Below are 11,400 nucleotides of genomic sequence, written 5' to 3'. Positions count from 1 at the left end.
CAACTCACGGATATACTCAAACGATAATTACCTTTTTTTTTTGGGCAAATAGATGTCATATCTGCCCCTTTCTTTTTCAGTTATAAAAATGAAAAAAAACTTATAAATAACTAATAATAAAGATACAAATAATTTTATTAAATATTAAAATAACGAGATTAATAAGTAAGAGTGCCTATTATTGCCCTACACTATTTAAAAAAAAAAACGAAAGTGGGGCTGGGAGAGAGCGCACTTTGGAATGTTAAAAAGTCAGCGTCACCCATTCCCAGGTAAAGTCACCCCTTCCCCTTCTTCTCCTTCTGAGCTTTTCCGAAGCAGGAGGCAAGAGAGCTGAACGTGGAGAGATGGATGGTCTGCCGGCCGGTTACCGCCCCAACTTCGGCGTCTGCCTCATCAACTCCGATGATAAGGTAGCCTCTCTGCCTCCAACGCTCTCATCTTATGTTTAATCCAAGAACGCGAGCTCGAATTGAGCTCTGCTCTGCTCTCTCTCTCTCTCTCTCTCTCTCTCTCTCTCTCTCTCTCTCTCTCTCGCTCTGTTTCGGTGATTAAAGTTGTGGCTATTGTTTGCTTAGTCTGCATCGAAGTGCTGTGTGCTGTGAATTTTTTTCTGAGACTTGCCTAGTTTTTCTTTTTCCCTTTTAAAAACTAAATCAATTTAGGCTATGAAGTTGAGCTGATTTTGAAGAAAGGACAAAGGACAAGATGATCCTTTCTTCTCCTTCTGCTTGTTTTAAATGGAAAAAAAAAAACGCAACTGTGCTGCTTTGGTTAGGACCTCCAGATAATAATGACTAAACTGCCTGATGATGAATTTCTTTGGCTTTTGATAGATAAATTACAATTATCGAAGTTGGGAAATTTTTGCGCGTCTTAGTAGCCCAATGTTCCACTTATAATTTTTGACTGGCTGGAATTAGTTTCGATGCGGAGCAGGATAGATTGCAATCATCGACTGGATAGTGCTTCTTTTGAATTTCCGTACACGTTCAATTAGGAAACCTCTGGATACAACTTAATGCTTGAAAATTGCAGTCGAAGGTCGAACTTAGTATAAGTCACTTAACATGGATTTTTCGCCTTCCAGTGGTTTTCTGCTGAAATTTCACGGCTGGTATTTTTTTTTTCAGATTTTCAATCAACTTTATGATCGATCCCCATTCTCTCTATTTCCAAGATTATATATATTTAACTAATTTAATTTCATTGTATTTTCAACTAATATAATACAATCCACATATTTGATAATTTGAGTTTGAGAAATTTCTGTAAAATTTATATAATAAATAATAAGTTACGAAAATTAAGAAAAATATAATGATTTAGTATTCTGCAACTTTTCATATTTTTCCATGAATTCCAAATCAGTTTTAGCAAGATTCCTTTTTGGGCAAAAACTTAGGTCTATTTCCTTCTAGAAATATAGGCCCCGAGGATTGCTACGGATTAATTTCATAAAAATGATAATTCAAATTGTTGTTTCGATTGCGTTAAATTCAAAGTGATGTAAAGAGTATATTATTGTTGCAGGTGTTCGTGGCTTCTAGATTAAATGTTCCGGGAGCATGGCAGATGCCTCAGGTGATATTCTGCTGGCTTTTCACTTTGCTTTGCTTTACAATTATATCTTCTCTCTGAAAAGAATCTCGTTTCCACTATGAGAATGCACTTACAAGCTGAATCATCGATGGAGTGTTAGTAATATCCACCACCCGTGGAGTTTTGACATACACTGCAGTTCTGAAGACTTATCTCGATGCTCATTATAGCCAGACAATGCTGTCAAAAGTTGTCTCAATTTGGTTGCCTGCTTCTTTTGCATTTGCTGCCTGAGTTGGGAGGTCTCTTTCTTGGTTAATGAGATAAATGCAGCGAGCGAGAAGTCAATTGTACACACACAGAGTAACATCTGTGATGTCTGTCTGCGGTCCCCTCGAAAGTGTCAGAGCTTTTAGCATGATGCAAACTCTTATCAATTTATTCGGTGCAAGGACATTTACTTTAGCTATAACATGGGAAGAAATTTTTGGTTCACATGATAAATCTGGGATTCTTTCACACTTTGGGTGTACAAGTACGGGATTCAAGAGCTTACCAGAATCCTGTCCGTCATTTTCCCGTAATTCACTGAATTTGAGCTCCAGATAATCGTCTTTCTCAGGTACTAACACAAAATTTTTATGGGATTGTGAATCTCAGGGTAGCATAGAGGATGGTGAGGAACCAAAACTCGCTGCCATCAGAAAACTACGAGAAGAAACTGGAGTAGTGTCAGCTGAAATTATTGCAGAGGTTTGTCTCTAGTCATACTGTCATTCTTCATTTGGCTCTTATTGAGAAATTTCCCAGATCATGATACTTGTCTAATACCTCTAATTTTATTGTCCTGCCACATTTTTCATTATTGGATGTTCACAAATAACGTCATATCTTTCTAATAGCACCATTCTTCTAGAGATAGATTACTCTTCAACATAGGTAATTCCAGCCACTCTTTTATAAAATAAATGACTGAGATAAGATCGAGGAGCACAAGTTAAAGATTTATGGTTTCTTCTCCACAAACCTCCATTACATATTGGATTCGTGTACTCGGTCCTGCAGCCAGCCTGTCAACATGGGGCAGCTTCTCAACCATAGCTTCAGTAGTGGTTGATTGCCAGACGAGCCTTCTTGAGATTAAATTCTTGAGACAATGACATTTAATTTGTGGTTGATGTACTTCTTAAATTACTGCAGGTTCCGAGTTGGTTAACCAATGACTTCCCCCCAGCTGTGAAAGCAAAAGTGAATCGTCTCTGGGGTGGTGAATGGCATGGGCAAGCACAAAAGTGGTGCGCCTTCTTTCTCTGTCTCTTCTCCCACTCCCCTATCTGCAGATACACTTCCTAGATCATCGGGAATCTGCATTCATGATATGTATTAATTGGAGGAAAAATATTTCATGCTCACTGTTATTCATACAGGACCTCATGACAGTTTAAGGTGAGGTGAAGTATCAGGGAAACTGATTTACCCAAATGAAAGCAACCGAGAAACTTTAAAAACCTCAGTAGTCAGTATCCTATTTTATGCTGTATTTGGTGGTAGATGTTAGGTTTCTGTTGGTATGAAGTAGTTAAGTTACTTGGAATGGTACTTTTGTATGAGCTGAATGCATCCTTTTATATGGGCAGTTGTTCAATTCACTTTCAGTTCATACATACCAGCATCGCCTTTGGTTAAGCATTCTCTTGGCTCAATTCTGTATTCTCTCTTTAGTCTACTCTTTGGCTTTGAGCTACATAATTTTGCATATATACATATAGATACTCTAGTCTGAAGTGTCTGCCGATATAGGAACGCCCCTTTCTGAATGATACGCTGTAGTCTGATTTTGAAAGCATTAGCTTTAAGAGGGTTTATCATCTTCTAATGAACCTGGAGGATGGGCAGGTTTCTGATGAGACTTACAAGAGACGATGACAGCGAGATCAACTTGGGGAATGGGGAAGCGGACATGGAATTTGCAGAGTGGAAATGGGCAAGCCTTGAAGAAGTTATAGAGCAGGTAATCTGACTGCAACAGCTCATCTCATAACTTATTGAAGTTCGCCTTAATATATCTTCCTGACTGCAATAACATAACTTTGTCCCAATCCCGGCTCTGTGTCATGTCGTTTGAAAATGATGACAGGCAGTGGACTACAAGAGGCCAACGTATGAGGAAGTCATGAGAACCTTCCAGCCCTATTTCAATAGCAGCGGATTATCGGCTAAATGTAAATCAACTAAATGGTGAACTTTTATAGGTAGTTTGTTTCTGTTTTGCCTTTTTCTGCCCTTTGTTGAGTAGCTCTCCATGTTTGAAAGTGAAATATATATGGGACATAATGATAGAGTTGTACCCTTTTTGTAAATGGAATGTGCTTGGTGTGGATTCTAAGCTGCTGTCTTCTATTTCCTGACTTTCAATTTCTGGTAAGGCCACGAGATGTCCACTGCCTATTGGCTGAAAACCAATTCCCGTTCCTGTGTGATGATTGGGGAGGTTTTGAGGGTGCAATGGCTCTTCTCGTTTTCTTTCCTCCTTCCCCTTCAAAGTTTCTTCCGTAGTGTTTATATGCAGAAAGGGATACATGTGATGGAGATCTTATAATAAATGAAGATGCTTACCCAGCATTGAGATGAGGTAAACGAATTGGGTCGATGCTATTATGGGATAGTAGTAGTACAAAGGTAACAATTAATTCGAGATTGCACCGGTTGATGGAAGGCTTCACGATCATAACATGATTGCCATCACGATTAGGTCTCCAGGGGCTATCAGGTAGAGGGATGTACATTTTTGCAAATGTGCGAATATGCCATTTATTGAGATTATTTATTCTATATGATGCTCGACATAAATTATATCTACATTAATTAAGATCAACAAATAGTGAGGCCAATTACTGTTGAGCCTGACAGGGCTGTTGTCCTTACATCTTCCCAATCCTGTACGCCTTATCTCCACCTCTATCATTAAGCATATAAATTAACATGTATGGCGAAACAATCCTTGTGAGGGGCCGCATCATAACCGGCCCCGGGACACAACGTAGCAACTTTGATCATCCTAATCTCGTACCTCCGGATGCCTCGTGATTATTTTTGAAGTGAGCGAGCCTATAACCAAGATGCGCTTATAAAACCAGCTCTTCTTATTTTTCTCCAGAACTGGAACTTCGGATTCCAATCGACAACTATGGGCGATTATGTCCCTCGCGAGGGAATATTGTCTTTAAGTTTCTATTGTATATATATATATATATATATATATATATTATCAAATACTATCATTTAAAGGAAAGTTTCATTTTATACCAATCTTCTCTATTATAAGATGATCGAAAAGTAAAAAGATATCATGTTAATATTTTAGATTGCAAATTTATTTGGTCTTGTATTTCGATAAATTACTTGATGTAATTCTCGTGAATAGTGTACGGAATCGAAGTTTCGGTTAATATATGTGTGTGTATATATATACACAAGTGGGTCATAAGGTTTTGACCGACTCCATTCGTTGGAATTAAGTGGGCAGTTAATTATAATGGAATTATTAGCTTTTTTTGCTCGTGCGATGCATGAGTTATTAGTTAGCGTAGTTATTGATGGATTTTTAAAAATTTTAACATGACCATTGAAATGTATATTAAGTTATACATATTCTTAAATTAAAACCATTCAAATATTAGTGCATACAATAATAAATTAAGGATACTTGAAAATGAATTATAATACTAAATAAATGATTACTTAGAGCCAAAGACATACAATCTCTCTTTACAATATTTTAGAGCGTCAAATTCTAGATTAAAAAATTTTGTTCATTCAATAAAAATTTCAAGATTTTTTATTATGAATCATTTCATAGATAATAAAATTAAAATTGATTAACTTTTTATAGAAAATAAAATTAAATATTTCTATTAGTACATCCAATGCCTAATAGATTTGTCTGTAATAGGACGTATTGTTTCAAATGGGGGGTTAATTCTATCTTTGACAGTGAGAATTAAACAATATGTCTCTCCGTGGGACATGTAAAGCGTCTTTCGAGCATGCCCATCGAATTTCTATAAATGGAAGACATTTGTACCAAAAGTGGTAACTGAAACAAAATCGAAATTATTTTTATCTTTTCCGAGAAATCGAGTGACAGTGTGATTTTTTTGTCATTGCTAGTTCTTAAATTCTATCGGGCTTACATGGGTTTGGACTCAATTTTCAACTTAAAAGTTCGAGCTGATAAGTTGTGAGATCCAATCTCATATAAATCACTCTATTTTCTTTAATGCTTCCGATGTGGGATTAACTTTTCCCAATTGATTTTTATATTCCCAACACCCGCCCTCACGTGGCACCGTGTGGTCTTTCTCATGATTTGCTTACACAGGCCACGTGAACCTTAACTGTCCGCCCTCAAGAACTTACCCTTTAGCCGATCTCTCATCTCTTCCGGACTCGGACTTTAACTACCTCGAGGTGGGCTACTTCTTCCACATTCGGGCGCGGGGGATCAACTACTATGAGCCGGGCTTCTCCTTCCGGTCTCAGACTTCACTGGCGTGGTGTGGGCTCTTGCGCATACGCGCCCCCAGGATCAAAGTGGGTTATGCTTCCGCGCGCATGTGTGTGGGTTTACATCACGCCATTTGAAAAGTCCCTTTGTTGATAGGCAGTCGAAGTGCGCCCGTGTTTGGCCCAAGTGTAGAACTCGTGGTCTCTTTGAATCTGAGTACGGAGAAAAAAAACCCGCCTCATATTAGTCCGGCCCAAGCGTGACCTCATTGTCAATTGTCGTCTCCCCCTCTTCCCGAGCACGGAAGTCTAGTCCCGACTCGTAGTTAGTTCTTAAGGGCGGGTTGTTCTAGTCCATGTGGCATGTGTAGGTGAATTTCAAAGCCATACGTTGCCACGTGAGGGCATGTGTTAAGAGTAAAAAATCTCACACGGAAAAATTAAAAAGAATCCAATGGGTTTATAAGAGATTAAGTACCACAATCTATTAGCTTGAGCTTTTGGGTTGGAGATGGGTCTAATCGCTTATAGGCCCAATGGATATTTTACACTAGTTAAAGAACTCTAGGCTTCGTTATATCCCGAGAGAACATCCTTCTAGCAATTTTGTGTGGGGTAGATAAATCTCTTTGGAAAGCATTAATTCGTGCCTCGAAGCCTTCTCACGTGCAAGTGACTTCGTGTTCGATTAAAAACATGGTGTGTGCTCGTGAATTCATAGTTTGTTGTTCGTCGTGTTTGTGACTTGTCGCTTTCGCCTCTTCCGAATCTCCATCTCAGTGTAACATCCCCAGCAATCGAAGAGATTCACCTCGACATGGATTTGGGGGAGACGACTGCATTCAAATTGAACTTAGAGTTTGTGAAACTCGGCCGGGCCAATGGCACCAAAATCTCCGGTGGAGATGTGAAAAACCCTTTTGTAGAAACGTAAGGTACGTACAAGTTCCTATTCTTGAAGAATTTCGAATATGAGATTAGTAGATTGCAGATTTTATGTGGGTTATTTAGTGGATTACCCATATAACTCGCATGCTTCCTTGAGTGGCAACAAGATAAATAGATAAAATGGAGGTTGGTTATGCATGAGGGTCATAATTGAAGGAATTGCGCGCCTAATAGAGTAAACAACAAAAGCAACAGAAAGCAGAAAATTCAAAATTTTCTATTGCGCGAAACTTAAAACCAAGATCTGCTAGAAGAATAAAGAGGATAGAACGTACCTAAATTCAAAAAACTAATGCTGACTCGTCAAATAAGCGCCCCAAGTTTGACGCTTCTACTGGTATCCATATCGATCGCATCGATAGAGCTTTGAACTCGATTGTGCTAGCAACCAAGCATGAAGGAGATGCCGACACAAGTATAAAATTATTTAACCAATGGACCTAATTAAGGCCTTACAGTAACCAAGAACAATTCTCAAGGTCACTCGATTCGAATCGACAATTTCCTATTCGAACTTGACTTGCCCAAACCAAGACCCAAGGCACCTATTTATAGGGCTTTGGAGGGGGCATGGATGGGTTCACATATCAATGTGGGATAGCCAAAACCATGGCATCCATGTGCCATTTTTCATATCCCTATTGGTCTAAGTGTCATTGCATGATTGGACCAATTGTCAATACATGATTGGATTGTGTCGACATACATGATTGGGCCACTTGTCATCACATGATTGGTCCATGTGTCGACATATCATTGGGCCGCTTGTCAACACATGATTGGACCACTTGTCATCACATGATTGCTCCATGTATCGACATCCAATTTGTCAGCACCCCGTTTTGGCGCACCAATTTAAACAACAGCATCAGCAGCGATTCAGCTCACGACTTGAGCATCGATACAGAAGAAGGCTCAATAGAGCATTGAATTGCTATTCAACCTCAAGTCAATAGAGACAATCAAATGATTCGAGCTTATGACAGAAGAACTTCCAAAATCATCCAGCGATAGACAAAACAAACAGAGAGCCCAAACAACTTCTAAATCGACATTTTTAGAATGCAACACAAACAGTGCTATTTTCTACTAGTTCACTTGACCATTAGAAGATAGTCAATATTGGGCTTCAAAAATCCCTCGCTGTGCCAAACAGATGAAAAGTGTATTCAATCACATTTCGCAGATCATCTACTCTATACAGAGCAATTTTCCACATACAGACAACTTTTCAGTGGAAGTCCAAAAATGCCAGTTCATCAGAGAAAAGTTAATGTCCGATGTCAGACATAGTCATACCTCGTAATTCTACAAATCATGAGCATCGCTTTAGATTGCTTCCTGGAAGTCACACAGACTCCTCGAATGACTCCCGAGTGATAGAAGAAGCATACCTTTTAGTGGAAATGCGTAATCGGAGACTGGTTTGAAGAAACATCGGCAAACGAAGTTAGTCATGCATTGCTCCGAAAACTACAGCGGATAGACGCAATTGGGCAAATCAGACTGCAGAATCCCTTTCAGTTTCTGGAATGACTCCGAAGAGCAGAAAAGACCGTTTTCAACAGAAATTCATAACCGGAGGTCCTTTTGGCAGAAACTTGAGGCCAGACAACTACCCTACATAGTGCTAGTCATCCCAACGCTCAGTGTGAAATCCTAAGACTGAATTGCATAATTCATCCAGGACTCCAGAATAGTGTTTTTAGGGTCTCAGATACGTTTTTTCAATCCTTCGAGGTCTGTTCTCAACGAACAGATATCGTAGCGATCTCCGGCTCGCTCAAGCAACTCAAAAGCAATTTGAGAAATCTGGTTGCGGACTCCTAGGACGTCTCCGGCTTCACATTTGCAATACCGGCTTAAGGGTCAATTATTCAATCTAATTGACAATGCATGTCAAAATGACCAACGCGGAATGCAAACACAAGATACGTTCTCAAAAACGGCTAACTTTGCTCTGATCGTCTGAAACAAGCAAAACTGGCATTCGAGCCCTAAAACCACCCGAACATTTTCTTATGCAAAATGGGCAATCTTTGGCTCATTTGAACCGTTTTCGCCCGCATATTGCCAATTCGACGTTCATTTTGAGTCACGGGCTTCGAACACGCAATCAATCGAGACCCGAACTTCATCTCGACCCTAAGTCATGACCCGTGGGGTCCACGATCGGTCATGGGCAGTCTTATCTTGCCCTTAGCTGGAGGGTTCTTGCTTAACTTGCCCAAGAAATATCTAAGTGTTCTTCTTCTACATTTCAACTTCCCATCCATCTCCATTAATGCTTCTTGGATCTTCTTCATCAAGATACCTGGTGGAGATTCATCTCCATCCCCATTAGCAAATTCGGATCCCCCTAATCATTGCCCTTAATTGCACTTAAGCTTACCTATATATACCCTTTAAGTCATTAAGCTTAATGACACACCTTCAAGCATCATCTCTCTAGCATTTCTCACTCAACAAATGCTCTTTAACTCCTTTTAGTTTCAGCATACCGAAACCAAGCTTCAGCTCAGCCATTTCCAAGCAAAAACCCTTAAAACTTAAGTTGGAAACATGGTGATCATCACCTCGATTTAAATCAAAACTTGACCAAACTTCATATCCCACATCTTTTCGACCCCCTTAGTCCATTTTCGAAGTTAGATTTTTAGTTTGAAACCTGTAAGCTATAGAACCAGCCTAGTACAAAACCGGGACAATTTTGTGTCCAGTTGGGTAAGTTTTTCAACCCGATTTCTCTAGGCCTCGCAGGTCAGTTTGAGCTGCCATGACCTACCAGCCACCTTCACACATGACCTAAGAGTGTTCAGGAGTCGAGAGATCTCGAGAAAACCCTTTGATTTTAACTCAGCAAGAAGATTCATCCCGACTGCCTCTGCTTTTTCCTTGCAGATCGAGTTGACCTGATATCTTTTTCTTCAAACAACCACCACAGCCACCTCCGGGGTTCTATTAGGAGTCAGGAGCCACCGACCTTGCAGCAAAATACCATCGGGAGCCACCGTTGTGACGTCCGACCCGAAACTTGCCAAGTCGGGGTCTGTTCCTGGGCGTGCTCTGTTTTGTCTGATCTTTGCAGGGCTATATGGGTCAACCTGAGACTCTTCTCACAAAACGACCACCATAGCCACTTCCGAGAGTATTTAGGAGTCGAGAGCCACCGACCTTGCAACAAAATACCACCCGAAGCCTCCGGTAGAGACGTTTCTTTCCGGACTGCCAATCGAGTCTGTTTTGACCCTGTCCAGTCTGTTTCTGTTTTGTTAACCCAACTTTGCTCTTGATTTCCAAAAAATCTACACATGCACTCCTCCCAAAACCACTGCAGGGATGTTAAGCATCCTCTTAGTTATCCGGAACATCCGAGCATTCTCCGAAAAAGCCACCCGAGCCGTCTGAACTGGCCTGTTTTCTCCCGGGTGCCCAGTCGGGTATGTGCAAGCCAAAACAGCACGAACCCGACCCACCAGTGGTCCAACACGACTTCTAACAATCCCATCCCACAACCTGAGACTAAGTATAACCATTCCCGACTTAGAGGGGTTAGGACTTTTACGTTTTCTTGCGTTTTATGGGACAATAAGGCGGTTTAATACCGATTTACATACAAGATCATGATTTTATGCATTTTCCATGTTATATTATGCATGCTTATTAACATATTACATGTAGCATGTCGGGAAATGTTTAAATCGAAATCGGGGAGACCGTTTTAAACCGGAATGATCAAGGAAGCTCACGGTTTCCCTTTGAGGAAAGGTGACCGTGAGCCCTTTTTTGGTTCTTCGGGTTATAACCGGTTTCTTTGCCTCGATTTAAGTTATTTCCCGAATTTCCATGTTTTTCCCGCATCCATGAGGTCGGAATCGTTTTATCGATTCTCTAAATAACATATTTGTGCATGTTTGTGCATGTTTGTGTGTTTAAATATGTTTTCTAAGATCATGACGATACCGACTTTGCAAAACCATGTTATTTATCTTGCTTAACGTTTGAACATGCGAGAAATAGTCGAAATCGGGTTAAAGAGAACGCTTGAAACCCGAAACGGGTCAAGGAAGCTCACAGCTATCCTCAAGAGGAAAGGGCTGAGAACTCTTTGACCGTATTCGGGTCAAAACTGGCCTCTTTACCTCGATGGAATATATTTCTCCAATTTTGTGCAATCACATTTTCGATATCATTGCAAATCCTGCATTACACTCCCTTTTAAAATGTTGTTTTCCAAACAAAATGCATGGATTCATGTATCGATGACTCTTCCGAGTCCATTTGGGTTCCGAGGGTATTCTGGTCATTTTGACCAAAATTTCCTCAACTTTCCTAGACCTGTCTTGGTCGCTGTGTCATGAATTGTTTTTATAAAATTAAGCTTTTTAGGTATTCAGACTCCAT

At 40.1% G+C, this 11,400-nt stretch overlaps 1 protein-coding gene across 1 annotated transcript; it reads left to right on the top strand.

Moving 5' to 3' along the window:
• The first annotated feature begins 224 nt into the window (after positions 1–224).
• Positions 225–3,940, top strand: LOC116202066 (nudix hydrolase 25). The gene is made up of 6 exons (XM_031533580.1): positions 225–413; positions 1,534–1,584; positions 2,203–2,295; positions 2,743–2,837; positions 3,439–3,553; positions 3,680–3,940. Exons 1-6 carry the CDS (start codon positions 348–350, stop codon positions 3,782–3,784), a joined length of 525 nt encoding a protein of 174 aa, XP_031389440.1. The 5' UTR covers positions 225–347; the 3' UTR covers positions 3,785–3,940.
• Positions 3,941–11,400: the final 7,460 nt, after the last annotated feature.

Source organism: Punica granatum, chromosome 3, assembly GCF_007655135.1.
Source record: "Punica granatum isolate Tunisia-2019 chromosome 3, ASM765513v2, whole genome shotgun sequence".
NCBI lineage: Eukaryota > Viridiplantae > Streptophyta > Magnoliopsida > Myrtales > Lythraceae > Punica > Punica granatum.
Note: the sequence above shows the minus strand (reverse complement) of the source record. Positions and strands in the feature narration are given on the sequence as shown.